The 16,373-nt window shown below is 32.5% G+C and overlaps 2 protein-coding genes across 2 annotated transcripts; both read right to left on the bottom strand.

Annotated features, from left to right (window-relative positions):
• Nucleotides 1-3,219: 3,219 nt before the first annotated feature.
• LOC129886033 (vetispiradiene synthase 1-like) lies at nucleotides 3,220-6,258 on the bottom strand. Its single transcript, XM_055960544.1, has 6 exons — nucleotides 6,057-6,258; nucleotides 5,287-5,936; nucleotides 4,980-5,198; nucleotides 4,681-4,819; nucleotides 4,335-4,580; nucleotides 3,220-4,225 (listed from the first exon to the last, which is right to left on the bottom strand). Exons 1-6 carry the CDS (start codon nucleotides 6,174-6,176, stop codon nucleotides 3,929-3,931), a joined length of 1,671 nt encoding a protein of 556 aa, XP_055816519.1. The 5' UTR covers nucleotides 6,177-6,258; the 3' UTR covers nucleotides 3,220-3,928.
• Nucleotides 6,259-8,013: 1,755 nt separating this feature from the next.
• LOC129886034 (viridiflorene synthase-like) lies at nucleotides 8,014-10,365 on the bottom strand. The gene is made up of 7 exons (XM_055960545.1): nucleotides 10,252-10,365; nucleotides 9,880-10,156; nucleotides 9,416-9,788; nucleotides 9,107-9,325; nucleotides 8,873-9,011; nucleotides 8,485-8,730; nucleotides 8,014-8,371 (listed from the first exon to the last, which is right to left on the bottom strand). Exons 1-7 carry the CDS (start codon nucleotides 10,363-10,365, stop codon nucleotides 8,075-8,077), a joined length of 1,665 nt encoding a protein of 554 aa, XP_055816520.1. The 3' UTR covers nucleotides 8,014-8,074.
• Nucleotides 10,366-16,373: the final 6,008 nt, after the last annotated feature.

Consider the following 16,373-nt stretch of genomic DNA (forward strand, 5'->3'; position numbering starts at 1 on the left):
CTCTCGGAAGCCAGAAATGGTTTCTGAGTGCCGGCCACGCCTAGGGTACCCTCTCGGGGCGTGACACTTTCTCTTGATTGGATACACACAACTTCTCTTGAAGTAATTGTCGATAAATGATGCGAAATATTTTGCTCTTCCTAGAGACTCCACCGGTGCTTTCCAGATATCAAAGTGGATCAAATCAAATATATCCTTGCCTTTAGCAGAGGAACTGCTAAACTTCAGTCTATATTGTTTACTGGTAGCACAATGCTCATAAAAAGGTAATGAAACCTTTTTGAGCCCTGGAAAAAGCTTTTGCTCAGCAAGAATCTTCAATCCTCATTTCGACATATGGCCAAGTTTACGATGCCACATCATCGTTGATTCTTCAAATGAACTTGCTGACGCGGTTGATATTTCTCTTTCTTGGTGTGTTTTACCTTTAAGCACATATAAATTTGCAGCAAGTTTTTCTGCTTTCATCACTACAAACGCTCCTTTTGATATTTTCATGCATCCACCATGAGTCTTATATAAACATCCAGTATCATCTAATTATCCCAAAGACAATAGATTCTTTTTCAAGTCTTTTACATGTAGTACCTCCTGGATGGTGCGTACCGTGCCATCATACATTTTTATTTTGATGGACCCAATACCAATAATATCCAAAGCATGAGCGTCTCCCATGAACATAGACCCTCCTGAGATATGATTATATTGATGGAACCATTCTCTCCAAAAAGTCATATGCCATGTTGCTCCTGTGTCCATGATCCAGACATCAGTGAAATGTTTTCTTCCTTTATTAGTTGATATTGCTTCACTACTTAAAATATCGCCATCATCTAAGGTGCTTGCAACATTCCCTTGAGCATTTGATGACTCAGGGTGTTCACTCTTCTTCTTGAACCAACAATCTTTCTTGAAGTGCCCTTTCTTGCCACAGTTGTAACACTTGATATTCTTCTTACTTTTTGATTGAGATCTACCATACCATGATTGTGACTCCCACTGGGGTCACATTCCATTGGTCTTCCTTTCACCATCATCAAAGCTTAGCTTGCTGCGAACTTGTTTGTCTGTCTTCCTTATTTTTGTGCCAATTTTCTTCTTCTAAGACATCGACTACAATTTCATCAAAAACTAGACTATCTGTATTGTTTGTCAGGTTGATGATGAGTTGATCATATGAGTCAGACAGATTTTGAAGTAGAAACTCCGCACCTTTAGTCCCCTCTATTTTGCAATCCATTGTTGTAAGTTACGAAAACAGAGTATTCAAAGTATTGATGTGTTCAGTAACCGACATGGACTCTTCTATTCGAAGAGTATACAATATTCTTTTTAAGAAGATTTTATTATGCAAAGGCTTGGCCTCATCCAATCCTTTAAGAGTATCCCATATTTCCTTCGTCGTTCGTTTTTCAGCCACACTAGACAACACTTGATCAGCTAGTGCCAAGTGTAGATCAGCAACTGCGTTACTGTCTATGTCGTTCCACTTGCTGTCATCAGTAAAGTTTGTGGGTCTGGCTTCAATTACATCTAAGCAATTGTCTTTTCTCAATATCACTCTTATTTTCATTTTCCACAAGATGAATATTTAAATTATGTTCTGATTTTGTATTTCTTTTTTTCATTTATATATTGTGATTAAAGTTTTAAGAAGGATATACCTAGGTTGTATTTTTTTTCTTCTTTGATTATTTTTTTGTGTTTTCTCTTTATTAGACTTCATAAGTTTAATTTTCTATAAATTTGTGATTTTCGTAAGTCTGTATTTTTATTTGGACTCAAATAAGCATTTGTGACTTTGCTGGAAGTTTGCTAACTACTGATCAAAGTTCAAAATTTACGATCAATTTCTTAAAAGAAATTAATTTCAAACATTAAAATACGCTCCTCATTTGGTGTTTCTTGTCACGCTTTTAAAGATTTATTTGTAATTGTGACATTTTATTACTCATTACACGTATGTTTTAATAGAATTTTAACAGGTCTAACAAATGCATAAAAATTTACATGGAATACACGTGCAATGCACATGTCCAGAAACTAGTACTAGTGAAAATCTCCAAAGTGTAAAATTGAATTACTAAAACGTTCCTAAAAATGGGACTATTTTACCCTTCTTCAATCAAACACCCCTTCAATTACCTGTCATTATTATACATTTATACTCATCAAATATCCCTGTATAATTCAATTTACTATATTTTTTAATCTCAACCCGTTTGCTTTACCTACAAAAAACCTCACTCCTCATAATATGATTGATTCTTCTCCCTTACCTATAAATATTAATTATTGCTATAACAAAGAAGGGGAATGAAGAGTTGCAAGGTATAATAAAAGGTTTAGTTTTTTTCGATACAGTTGAAGCAAACAAACCAATTAAGAATTTCTTTTGTTAGCTTGACTGAGGGTGATGTATTTTTGTAGCAACTTTTAAAAGGGTACGTTATAGAAATTCATCAACACTATAAGAATAATTTTAAGTATTACAATTCAATCAATTTTACATATTTTTATTTTATAACTCAAACACGTCGTATAATAGTTATGTGATTTTTAAAAAACCAATAATATGAGGTCACGTGCAACACATATCCAAAAACTAGTATATATATAAAAAAAAAATTGAAATTTTGTTGTTATTATTAGCATGATAGGCAACACAGTCCATTGTTGCATGATATGATAATGTTAACATCATCAGCTAACAGTGGATTGTCTGGTAAATGGATCAGCTAGACTGTCTGGTGCCCACAGCACAACGCGTCTCACCTATTTAATTTGCTCCTTGGTGACTTGAACTCAAAATCTTAGATTGAAGGTGAAGGGTGTTTTCAGAGACACATTGTAACGCAGATTAAAAATATTACTTGTATGAGCTGTAATTCTAATTTGAAGAGTATTAATTTAAAAGAGCTTTTATCTAAAAGTAGCTTTTAATTTTTGGGCCAAACATTGTTATTGTACTACGAACTGAATCTGCAGTACAATGGGACTCAATTAAAACTTAGAAACAGAGAGGTCCTATGTATGTACTCCTCAATTAGTGGTACTATCACTTGTACTATGACTATTTCTTCTTCGGGTCCTAACTCCATCATAAAGCAGCCATATTGCACTAACCTTTTGGCCATTGGAAATTTTCAAGAAAAGGCCTTTTCATTTGTACTCCAGATGGAAGGAATGTTTAAGCATTATTGGTGAAGGGAGACCCTATTGAGGTAAACTGTGGTGTGGAATATCAAAGGTGGAGAGGATAGACAGGGACGAGGCAGCGCATGAGATGTGCAATTTTACTAGTTGCCCATTCCATGCACAGCCTCTTCCCTGGCTCTCCTCCCCCGACAATCTCTCTTTTTCTCCATTTTTATTTCCTTGTTTATGAATATAATGTCCAAGAACTCAAAAAAAAAAAGGAATTGCTAAAATTATGAAATGGTCAGTCAATAATATTTATTTTTTTGATGACATTTGTTTTGTTTGCTTTAGCGTATGCAGAATTTTGTACAATCAGTCTCGGTATAGTATCACAATTCGTCTTATAAGTAGTTTCATGATTGAGAATATGGTGATTATAATTTACTTCGTGTCAGTAATTGATACTTTGAATTTTTTTATTATTATTTGACATTTCATTTCCTTGTGGTTGAATTGCAACTGCTGAAGCGTATTCTTTCACACCATTTTCGGAATTGTCTAGCTAAAAGAAAGTAGGTACATTAAAAGAAGTAATAGAATTCAAATGTCAATGATGATTCAAGAAAATTGGAGGAGGTAACTTCACTGCACCATAACATGCATCGCCAGCAATTCCTACCCTAGCTAGCTACAGAGATACCAACAAGGCATCTGTCAAATGTAGATCAAATACTTATTTGAGGGGCCAGGAACAAAGTGCTCCCAAATGTACGCAACAATTGATGATTTAAATTTCAATTGAGTCCACTAACAAGGCAATAATGTGAGGTTTTAGTACTTTTTCAGGATGAGTGTATCCATCTTGATTGTGCTTGTAAGTGACATCAATAATGCGAGCAAGATTGAGAATACGAGTGAGAATCTGTGTAGAGACGGGAGTTGGTCGTAGAATTCCTTCATTTACATCCTTCCACGCTATCTCAGCCATTTCTTGAAATTTTTCCATTGCCTCTTCTGTTGATACACCATGATCCCTCATGTAGCACTCAATTCCAGTTGCAATCTGACCTCTACCCTTCTCAACCTGGATTGGAAATTAGAATGTGTGGTATAAGTATGAAATCATTTTTATCACTTCATGGTTGCAACTAGGTAAACATATAAAATCTAAGTTTATTTGATGCAATGTATACCTCGTAGGTGGCTATATCATCAATGACTCGACATAATGTCACATTGGCTTCAAGAATTTTAGGGTTCTTGGCCAACCATTCAAAATCTTCCTTGTTTGCAGACTTCATGCCCAAGTAGGATGTTGTCGTAAGCAAGTAATAAGTGCTAGTAGCTAATGCATTGCTAAGATACTCAGAGACTGGCGGCATATATCCTTCAATGAACCATTTTGCTTCCACAAAATAGTTTCTCACGATTTCTTTCATCTGCCAACAACAAGCCAAGACATTCAACCATCAATACATACACAATTGGTTGATAAATTGATTAATGATTAATTAACTTGGTATAAGTCAGGATTCATACTCTTTCTTTCGCGTAGTGAACAACATCAGATCTACCATCCTTTGACAACTCTGCTTCATAATTGTTGTAGAGATCTAAAAGTGCTTTGTAACTAATTTTCATGTAATCAGGGAGCCGATCAATTTGGCTAATATCCCACCTAATAAATGGAAAAAGAAATGAATTTGATAAGTTTATTAGTGTAACAAAACATACATCATAGGAAGAAGGAGAAACGTCTAGTGTTTGACCTATAATCTTTCCCCACCTTTATGCAATCATCTAATTAAATCATAAATTGTTCGAGAAGTAGTTCGTACCTCTGTATGGCATCAGTGTAGACCTCAAGTTCTTTTACAATGCCATAAGCATCAAACGTGTCATCTACTATTGAAATCATTGCTATAGTCTTAGCAAGCATGACACGAGCCTGAGAATACTGAGGTTCAGCATACACTCCCACCGTCCAAAAGTAGCATTCAACTGCTCTGTCCCTAGCATATGGAAGTGTTGTCACAAAATCCAAATCTTTCCACCACCTATAAAGTAAGTAACAGCATATTAGATTCTGAGAGTCACTATCAACAAATAATAGTAATATTTTTCATGTAAATTACATTAGCGTACCTAGATACTTCGCATAATTCTTGTTTGTGCAACATCTGAAGTAAATTGAAATCCATTTTTGCAAATCGAAGCAACACATCATTCTTAAATTCCTCCTCTTCGTAGATGGAGATGAAGTAGCGTGTCTCGACTCTTGGAATACTCTTATGGAGAGATTGCTCAAGGGCATGCGTCACTTGTTTACTCAGAGGTGACTTCAAATGTGGAGCTGCAGATTCAAGATGAGCAGTGGAAAATGAAAGTGCCTCTTCTAAGATGTCTTCTCCATGAGTCCTTACGTGTGAAGCTTCATATAAGTTCAAAATACCCTTGATGTCATTGCAAAGAAATTCCTTGAATTTGCCGTTTGCATCTTGGAATCTGCTAAAAAGTTCTGGAGAGATATTGTAACCATGTTGTCTCAGTAGTCGAAACAGAACGGATAAATTGCTTAAATCACTGTATTCATGACTCTCAAAGTTAGGATCTGCTTTGTAAATGTGATCCAACATGTCTTCTATTTGTTTCTCAAAATGGTAAGCTATGCCAAGGCGCTCAACAATATCTATCAAATTCAATTTATCAACCAATCTTGCTCCACACGCAGCTGACAACATACTCTTTGTTTGCTCTTTCAACGTTTCAATCTCCTGAGCATACTTTTCCGCAACCTATAAATTTATTCATTCAAATGAAAATGAATATATGCATTTTATTATTAAACAGGATAAATATTTGTCCTTTGAACTTACAACCAGATTAAATATGTGAAAGACAAATTAATTAAATACCTGATTATCAAGGGAGAAAGAATGGAAACGATCACCCCAAAGACTTGGTGAGAAGTCAGCAACAGGACGAACAATCTCCTCCTCTTGGTAGTTACTCATCACTGCAGCAGCTGGGGCCATTTCTAGCTAGTACTCTTAGCTTGTGGAAATGCAGTGTTTGTTTTTCCCCACTTGTTAGGTGGTAGAGAAATTGAACAAGTGATGATGGAAATGGAAGAGAAGGAAATGAATATTTATAGTGAATGGTGAGAGTGTTTTGTCACAGCCATCAGTTTTTGACTATATAGTAGTTTTAAGCAAAAACTAAAAAATGTATAGAAGTTAAATAAATTCTATTTTACTAACTTTGTTTCCTTCTTTGGCGTCTGTTTAGTCCCATGTCCCATGTTCCCTAGGGTTTCTAGTGTCAATTCAAAAAACGACGTATAAAACATAAAATATTACTACTAGTAGTATGGGACATTGTATACTGTGCATTATTTTGTCTGTGGTCTTCTTCTTTTTTTCTTTTCTCATTATTGCACATATGTGAGGTCTCTTTTGATGGCACCCAGAATATAAAATATTGGATTTCGTCGAGTGCAGAATGTAACAACTTTGAATTGAAAATCATGTCCCAAAAGAAAAATAAAGGAAGATATGCAATATTTGATTTTAACTTATTGAATTAAACATATATTATTTCTACAGTTCTTGATGGCTTAATTGAATGATAGAAGAAACATACATCATTTTTGCGCACTTATATTTCCGGTTCAAAGTTGAGTAATTCTACGCCATCCTATTTTATTAAGTTAATGTTGAATTTATACAAATTGAAATTGTAACTAATTCAGTGGAATAGACAAAATGCAATATTTTTATGCACACTTTTTTTTATTTCATAGTGTGCTTTTATTTGCCCGATTTGAACAGACTTGAAAATTGACAGTTTATTGAAGAATAGAAAAATCTCTCAAATGCATATAGTTTTATATATCGGCATATTCTTATGAACCATAAAATATAGAGTATTAAATTTCTCTGATCCTTTTGATTTATCATTTTATAAGCAACAAAAGAAAATAAATGGCCCTTCACAACTTTATAAAATTAAAATCATTAATTTATTTTTTAATTCCACCTTACTATCAAAACATTATTAGTTCGAGAAGATGAAGGATTTAGTCTAAAGTATTAAATATTATTTAATTGTTTTCTTATTAGGTGTGTCAAAATCTTAAATAATTTATAAATTCTCTTCTTTTTTTTCCGCCGGGAATGGACTGAGGTTGTAGGAAAATGCAGAGCGTTTATATCGATGATAACACTCTTTGATGGCATTCATTTGAACAATAATGCTGGGTTCAACTTCGTTCTTGGATTCACAATACATGCATGGGCTAAGCTTCCAAGGATTGATGTATCATTTACTTACCGTAATGGATTTGCGGAGTTAATTTGGAAGGAATAATAGGAAGTTGATCAATGAAGTTTTTTTTCGTGTCAAAATGAGAAATACTATAAACTTAACATAACGCATCAAAATTAGGAAGGAGAATAGTTAATAATAAAATTGTAGATATTTACAAGTAAAAGAATCAAAAATTCATATTTTAATTAGCTAAAGATTAATCGTGTTTAGTTAGATATCACAAAAACTAACATTAAAATTTATGAATAGCTAAAGGACTAAAAGTATTATGAACCCTTATCAGAAGTATATAAGATTTTATTAGATTTAAGTACTAGCTAGTGGATCACCTGCTTAGATAAAGCTTCTTCTTTTTTTTTTCTTCATTCTTTCTCCTCATTGTTAGATAATCAATATATTTGCTTTGTTTAAAATCTTATAATTTAATTTAGCAAATAAAAGATAATCGAGGTAGGTACAAAAGAAGTGATATTATTCATATATCAATAATTAATGGTACAAAAAGTTTTAACAATACTAGTACATGAAACTTCACAATGCGGTTGCAAAATTGTAAAATTTAAGTGGCTTATATAGATGGAACAAAAAAGAATGACTCAATGGTTTAGATCTCAATGGAGTCCACCAGTAGCGCGATGATGTGAGGTTTTAGTACTTTTTCGGGATGAGTGTATCCATCTTGATTATGCTTGTAAGTGACATCTATAATACGAGCAAGATTGAGAATGCGAGTAAGAATTTCTGTTGAAACAGGTGTTGGTCGAAGAATTCCTTCATTTACATCCTTCCATGCTATCTCAGCCATCTCTTGGAATTTCTCCATTGCTACTTCAGTTGATACATCATAATCCCTCATATAACACTCAATTCCTGTTGCAATTTGGCCTCTACCCTTCTCAACCTGGAATGCCGGCAATTATAATTCATGTATAAGTATATGAAATCAATTTGTATGGAATTACTGCAACTCTTATAATTAAGATGATTTATGTAGTGTAATGCGATGTTAATTACCTCATACGTTGCTATGTCATCAACAACTCGGCATAACGTCACATTGGCTTCAAGAATTTTAGGGTTCGTAGCCAACCATTCGAAATCTTCTTTTGTAGCTGACTTCACTCCCAAATAGGATGTCGTAGTTAGCAAGTAATATGTGCTGGTAGCTAATGCGTTGCTAAGATACTCAGAAACAGGCGGCATATATCCCTCAATGAACCACTTTGCTTCGACAAAATAGTTTCTCACAATCTCCTTCATCTATTTAACAGAAAAACAAGACATTCAACCATCAATATTCCCATAACAGATCTAAGTGTAATAAAGAAACATAAGGTAAATACAAGTGATTTTAGATAGAAATTAAAACATTCATGGATATATAGAAGTCAGTGAGACGTACTCTTTCTTTTGCGTAGTGGACAACATCGGATCTGCCATCCTTTGACAACTCCTTTTCATAATCATCATAGAGATCCAAAAGAGCCTTAAAACTGATTTTCATGTATTCTGGGAGTCGATCAATTTGACTCACATCCCACCTAATAAAAAAGAAAGAGATTTAATAAATTTCCCTTCTAAGAAACTAACCGTCCAATAATTAAATCCACAAACTGTTGCAGAGGCAAGTTCATACCTTTGTATGGCATCGGTGTAAACCTCGAGTTCTTTTACAATTCCATAAGCATCAAACGTATCATCTATTATCGAAATCATTGCTATAGTCTTAGCAAGCATGACGCGAGCCTGAGAATATTGAGGTTCAGCATACACACCCATGGTCCAAAAGTAACATTCCACTGCTCTATCCCTAGCATATGGAAGGGTTGTCACAAAATCCAAATCTTTCCACCACCTATAAAGTAAGTAACAACATATCAGATTCTGAGAAAATAGTATGAACAAATAATTTGTATTTTTAATTCAATTTAAAACAACAGTATACCTTGATACTTCACTGAGTTCGTGTTTGTGCAACATCTGGAGTAAGTTGTAATCCAATTTGGCAAATCGAAGCAACACATCATTCTTATATTCCTCCTCTTCGTAGATAGAGATGAAGTAGCGCGTCTCGACTCTTGGAATGCTCTTATGGAGAGATTGCTCAAGGGCATGTGTCACTTGTTTACTCAGAGGTGACTTCAAATGTGGAGCTGCAGACTCAAGATGAGCAGTGGAGAAAACAAGTGCCTCTTCCAAAATATCTTCTCCATGAGTCCTTACATGTGAAGCTTCGTATAAGTTCAATAAACCCCTGATGTCGTTGCTAAAAGATTCCTTGAACTTGCCGTTCGCATCTTGGAATCTGCTGAAAATTTCTGGATCATGAATAAGAGAAAAAGATAATTAGTTTTCTCGCAGAAATAAAAAAAAATTAAAAATGGTGCGGCATATATGTAATGGACCTACTTGGAGAGATATTGTAACCATGTTGTCTTAGGTTTCGAAATTGAAGGGATAAAGTGTTTAAATCATTGTATTCATGAGCCTCAAAGTTTGAATCTGCTTTGTAAATTTGATCCAACATGTCGTCTATTTGCTTCTCAAAATGATAAGCAATGCCAAGACGCTCAACAATGTCTATCAGATTCAATTTCTCAGCCAATGTTTTTCCAGAAGCAGCTGACAACATACTCCTTGTTTGTTCCTTCAAAGTCTCGATCTCTTGAGCATAGTTTTCAGCAACCTGTAAATTAAAGTTATTTGTAAGAAAATGTTCATTATTGGGAACAGTACTAATTAACCAAATAAGGGATAGTGAAGGAATTTATAATGAATTACCTGATTGTCAAGAGAGAATGAATGGAAACGATCACCCCAAAGACTTGGAGAGAAATTGGCAACAGGGCGAACGATCTCCTCTTCACTGTTAAGGAGGTGGCTAGCTAGGGCCATTATATTTCTTTAAAACTGGATCTAATTAGCTTGTGAAAAAACAGAGAGCCTTTTTTTTCTTTCTTTTGTTAGTTGGTGATAGGGAATTGAAGTAAACAAGTGTTGATGGAAATGAAAGAGAAGGAGTATTTAGTATTTATAGTGGTGCGAGCCTTAATAATTACTTCATTCTCTTGGGAAATTCTTTCTGCTGCATGCAGTCCATCCGGTTGCCTTATTTTGACTATATTAGTCTATATACTTAGCTGGTTGTCCCACGTCAGGTATCGGGATTGGATCCCGAGTCAATTATTAGGTTAATTTTCATGTCAAAAACTATTTTCCTAAAAAATAGTCAAAAATAAAAGATATTTTCTAAAAAATATTTTCAATCACTAACCAAACTATAAAAAATATTTTCCCAAAAATAGTTGTCACTCACCAACCAACACATATGAAAATAAGTTAGAAACAACTTGTTTTAACATTTTACTTCGTACCAAACACAGCCTTAATGTATTTTTTTTCTCCAAAGCTGTTAGATGGGCATAGGCGCATAGCGGCATAGCCAATACAATAAATTAACTTATTGAATTAAACATATTATTTACAAAGTTCAAGATTGATGGCTTATCTGAATGAAAGAAGAAACATAAATTATTTGCAAGCATGTTTTTCCGTTCAAAGATGAATTATCTATGCCATCGTATTTTACTTGGCTAATGTTGATTTTTATGCGATGTAACTAATTCAATGGAAGAGATGATATGCAATATTGTATGAACAATTTTCTCCAAACATGCTTTAATTTTTTTCGTGATTATTAAAACTTTTTATTAAGATGATTCGATAAATTTAAAATTAATTGCTTTTAAATGTGTAATGTAACATTTTTTTGGAAACAAATTAATAAGAAAATAGTTTCAAACAAATTTAACCAAATGAAAGTAACTTTAGAAAATAAAGAAGTGAAATAAGTCTGACTCCATATTCAATCTGGCTCTCAATTTCTTCCTAGTTAGAATTTTATTTTTCAATTATAAGAGTGATTTTATAAAATAAAATTATAATACTGGTAGAATGCTTATTGTAATATAAATTTGAATCGAAATTGACATATATATAAACACACATTAATAAATACACTAATATACGTACCCGCGCGATGCGCAGATTATTTTAAAAAACTATATTAATACATTATAAGATATGTGAATTAAAGTAAAGAATCTATAAACACTTCTTAATTAAATAATATTTTGATACAACAAACTCTTAAGACTAATGAAAACAAAATTAATGTTTAGGACTTTATAATATATGAAATAGAAGGACAATCTGCAAAGAACTTGATTTTATCGCACACGAAAGAAAAACAAATGATAGGTAAAAATTTACTAACAAATCATTTTTCTTCAAACTCCATCTTATAGATTGAATAGAATTCTAAGTATTTGCGATTGGATCACTCTTTCCACACCAACTTAATTGCATAACTTGTGTGCTTTCTCTGTCTAGACTCTTATGTTAGAAAGTTCAACCAATAAATTCATGTAATAATCAAAGCCTAAAATTGCATAATTTCAGAAAAATAAGTTTGAATAAATTTATTTGCTTTATCGACCTTTATGAAATAAAATTATAATACTGTTAGAATGCTTATTGTAATAGACATTTGAACCGAAATTGACATATATATAAACATACATTAATAAATATATTTTTTCACATCATTAATTTTAAATGTGATGACTAATCATATTATATCATCATCATATCATATCATCTATCTATCTATATTATTATAAAAGCACCAATATAAATATTGATGGACCAAAATATTCACTAAAAGTTGATTTACTTATTTTCCCTTTTAAGTTAAAATTTTCTCAATCTAAAAAATTACTAATAGGCATAAATGTAATTTTATACTAGGACTAAACAAAATATATTTCTATTAAGACTGAATTTATTGTAGGATACGTATTATCCTATTAATACTAGGAGCGTAACATTAAATCTATTTCAAGTAAATTATGAGTAGGAAATTTTTTCACCTTTAATAATATTGATCGATCAAAATATCCATTAAATATAGAACGACTTTTATACCCTTAAGGAGTAAATATTTAATATTTATAACTTTAATTAATTTCAAAGTCTTACATATTTGCATAATAATTAAATAACAATTATTTTAAAAAAATAGTAAATGACAATTTTATCTATTGTAGAAAAATAGTAAATGGTAATTTTATCTATTACAGAGTTTTCACTAAAGAAAAAATTGTTCAATCAATAATTTGATGAGTCGAATCTCGATTCAGAAATCGAGGTAAGATCCTGGGTGGGGTGTCAGGGTGGAATTTCGTGCCGGATGTTGGAGTCGGATTTCAGATCGAAAGTTGAGGTCGAGTTCCAGTTCAAGTATCGAAGTAAATTTATAATAGGATAATTTGTAATCAAGTAGATAATTCGTAAGTAGTTTATGATTTTTTTTTATAAATAAAAAGTGAATTCATTTTGAAAAGAAATAAAATCTCTCTACTTTTCAATTTATTTAATTATATCTCTTGTTATTTTAATATATTATCACAGAGATATTTTAAAAAGATGTATGAATGAGGACAAGTCGGCAAATATATTTTGGAGGTGATTCTTTTCTCACGGCAGTCCCAGAACCGTTTTATTCATACGTCACAATTTGACTCATATTTATTACTCTATACTTTACTTGTTTTTCAAAATTTGACTTTGGGTAAAAGTTAAAAGTTAACTTCTACTGGAAAAAATCTGCAAAATGCGATACCAGATGAACTTTATCAAAACATTTTTTTAACCAACATAGAAAAATTCTTTTCATGAAAAAGTAGTTTAAATGAGTACAACTTATTCGTTTATTCTATTCCAAACAATGAATTCGTTAAATATCAAAGTTCTGTTAGGATTAATGTTTCTTCCAATAAAAGTTTTTTGATGTTCAAAAGAAATAAATATTAATTAAAAATTTATTTTTTATTTAGTTTTTACGTTTTAGGTTCTTAAAAGATACATATTTGTTTGTAACATTTATGAACCTATTAATAACCCTTTTTTAATGAAAATATGTTTACGTTCAAGAACTTTGTCATATAAATACTGTTGTTTTTCTTTGAAAAAATATCACTTAAAAAAAAAACACTTTTCCTTGAAAACCATTTGAAAGACATTGATCAAAAGGTGAAATCACCGATCCGAGATCTCATCTTGGATATTAGGGTCGGGTGGGATCAGATCACGATTCGAAAGTCGAGTGCAGGGTCAAATTCCGGGAAGGAAGTCGGGTCCCGATCCGAGATTCGAATCGGGTCCTAGGTTGGAAGTTTTTGAAGTCGAGTCTTAGGTGTCGAGGTCGACTATTATTTTGTTTCTCCGCTTAATTAAAATATAATTAAATATTAATATTTTAATTAAATAATGCCAGAATTTGAAGTTCAACAATTACACTTTGATTCTTTAGTTATGGCATTATACATTTCCTTAGTGATTATGTTTGAAATATTTTTTTCAACTCAAAGAAAGTTCGAAAATATGTGGATCATTTAAAATATGTTATTTGCAAAATAAGTTGTATACTAAGAACCTGTTTGGATGGACTTATAAGTTGAAAATTGCTTATAAGTTTTTAAAAAATAAGTTGGTGCAGTCCAACTTATTTTTTTTGACTTATAAGTTGTTTTCAACTTATAAGTTGCTTAAAATAAGTCCATCCAAACATATCCAATTATTTATTGGGGCTTATTTTAAGCATAAAATGACTTTAAGTTAGCTAGCCAAACACTCAAAAAAACTGAAAACATTTCAGCTTATAAGTAACTTATAAGCCAATCCAAATGAGCTCTAAATATTCTAAAATAAATACGCAACATACGTTTTCCATAGACTATATAACTTTAATCAAATCATACGTGAAACACACACATATATATATATATATATATAAATAAAATGTCATATATTTATACAAAAAGTGAAAAGCAAAACAAAATTAAAAGTTGAATTACTAAAACGTATAATGCTGAAAAGAGAATACTAAAAGTCACTACACATATTAGTATACATATATCAAATGATTCTTTTTTTTCCCTTCCACTGATTCCTCATTAGCATCTCAATTTTCATTGTTTATTTTGAAGATTTTTGTTTGTGCTTCTGTGTTATAGTTTTTTTCTTGCTTACAATATAATCTTCATAACCTTTTCTTATTTGACTCACTTCTTCTTCATCATCATGTCATGTTTCAGGTACTTAATGAAGCATTACAACTGATAGCTTATTCTTCCATATTTTTAGGTTTTGATTGTTATACTAATATTTTTATACACGATATTGTATTTTTCTTTTTATGTTTTGCAATAATTCCTATACATTCATCTATTCAACATATGTTTCAATTTAGTTTTTAATTTTTCACGCATAATAGTTAATTTTCTGAGATAAATACTTTTATTATATACATATATTTATATATGTTCGAGTATGTATATTTTATCTTTAAATTCAAATATTATACATGTCAAAAAAGTTGCATCAAGTTTGCAAGATTTTCTAATCTCAACTTGCAAGTTGTTGCTTCTCCTTTTTTATTTCCATTTTTTGTATGTTTTAATTTTTATTATAGCACATAAAAAGTCCAAAAATATGTACCATTTAAAATGTATCATTTTAAATACAAAGTTTATATTAAATATTTTGGGATCAACGTACCAGAAACTAGTTTACTTAAAATTGAGCGGCATGTATATATCCACTAACTAATAATTAATGTTTTAATCATATATTTAGTCAAGTAAGGCAACCACGCTTAATGGCTGCAATAATCCTAATTAAGGATATATTTTTACAAGAATTCGAGAAAGATGGCTATTTTCATAGTCATATATAGAGGCTACCCATACTCTCTGTTGTTGGGAAGGCTCTTATCACCTTCTTTATAGATTATATTTGAGTCTTCGAATACTTTAGAATTATTTTTAATACTATACAGTATACCCTTTCAAGTGACTTTTCTAGCACCTATGTAACAGAGTGGGTCCTTTATCGATTGTTGGTGTCTTGATTTAGAAGTTGGATCCTGAATCAAGAGTTGGAATAGGGTCCTAGGTCGGAAGTCGGGATCGGGTCCTAAGTCAGGAGTCTAGGTTGGATATCGAAGTCAAATTTTGATTTGCAAGTCAGGTCCAGGATCTGATATCAGGACGGGTCAGGAGTCAAAAGTCAAGGTCGAATCTCATCTCGGATATTAGGGTCGGGTGGAGTCAGATCACGATTCAAAATTCGAGTGCAGGGTCAAATCCCAGAAAGGAAGTTGGGTCCCGATCTGAGATTTGGATTGGGTCCTAGGTTGGAAGTTTTTGAAGTCGAGTCTTAGGTGTTGAGGTCGACTATTATTGTAACATCTCGGAAAATTTTTCGCAAAGACTCGAACAATTCTTCACGTGTGTGTAGACTCGAACCGTATGACTTGTAGTATTATTTATGAGTTAGGATTAATTCCTAAGTAGTCGAAGTGTGTTAGATGTGTTTAGGGGTCATAAGGTATCTCTAACACCAAGTCGAGTCCAAAGAATCCCAATCGATTAAGTTTTCGAATGAATTAGTATAAGGGTCAACTTCAAATGACCATGTCTCCTAAAATAGGATGAATTGGATGGCCCTGACCTATCAAATTAAAGGTCTTTGAGTCTTCTTTCCAACGCCGCCAAGATTGTAAATTTTGGAGTCCAGAGTCAAAAGTTATGACCATCCTAAGACGGACTAGTATCGCTCCAGGAACAAGCCTCAGTAGTTTGGTCCCTGGCGCGGTGCGCCACTAAGAGATGTACAGGGTTTTTAAGCCTATTTCTCAGAACCCAGAAAACTTAGGCTTGGCGCTGTAAGGGCGCGACGCGCCACTATAGCGCCATAAAACAGCCTCAGTAGTTTGGTCCTTGGCGCGACGCACCACTATCAGATGTGCAGGTTTTAAGCCTATTTTGGCTTAGCGCTGC

Source organism: Solanum dulcamara, chromosome 4 (assembly GCF_947179165.1).
Source record: "Solanum dulcamara chromosome 4, daSolDulc1.2, whole genome shotgun sequence".
Lineage (NCBI taxonomy): Eukaryota > Viridiplantae > Streptophyta > Magnoliopsida > Solanales > Solanaceae > Solanum > Solanum dulcamara.

Coding starts and splice junctions, on each gene's coding strand:
- LOC129886033 (XM_055960544.1), bottom strand. CDS start 6,176: ATGGCCCCAGCTGCTGCAGTGATGAGTAACTACCAAGAGGAGGAGATT. Junction 5,937..6,056: donor CTTTCTCCCTTGATAATCAG/GTATTTAATTAA, acceptor ATAAATTTATAG/GTTGCGGAAAAGTATGCTCA. Junction 4,226..4,334: donor ATGATATAGCCACCTACGAG/GTATACATTGCA, acceptor TTTCCAATCCAG/GTTGAGAAGGGTAGAGGTCA.
- LOC129886034 (XM_055960545.1), bottom strand. CDS start 10,365: ATGGCCCTAGCTAGCCACCTCCTTAACAGTGAAGAGGAGATCGTTCGC. Junction 9,789..9,879: donor TGGTTACAATATCTCTCCAA/GTAGGTCCATTA, acceptor TTCATGATCCAG/AAATTTTCAGCAGATTCCAA. Junction 8,731..8,872: donor TCCACTACGCAAAAGAAAGA/GTACGTCTCACT, acceptor TCTGTTAAATAG/ATGAAGGAGATTGTGAGAAA.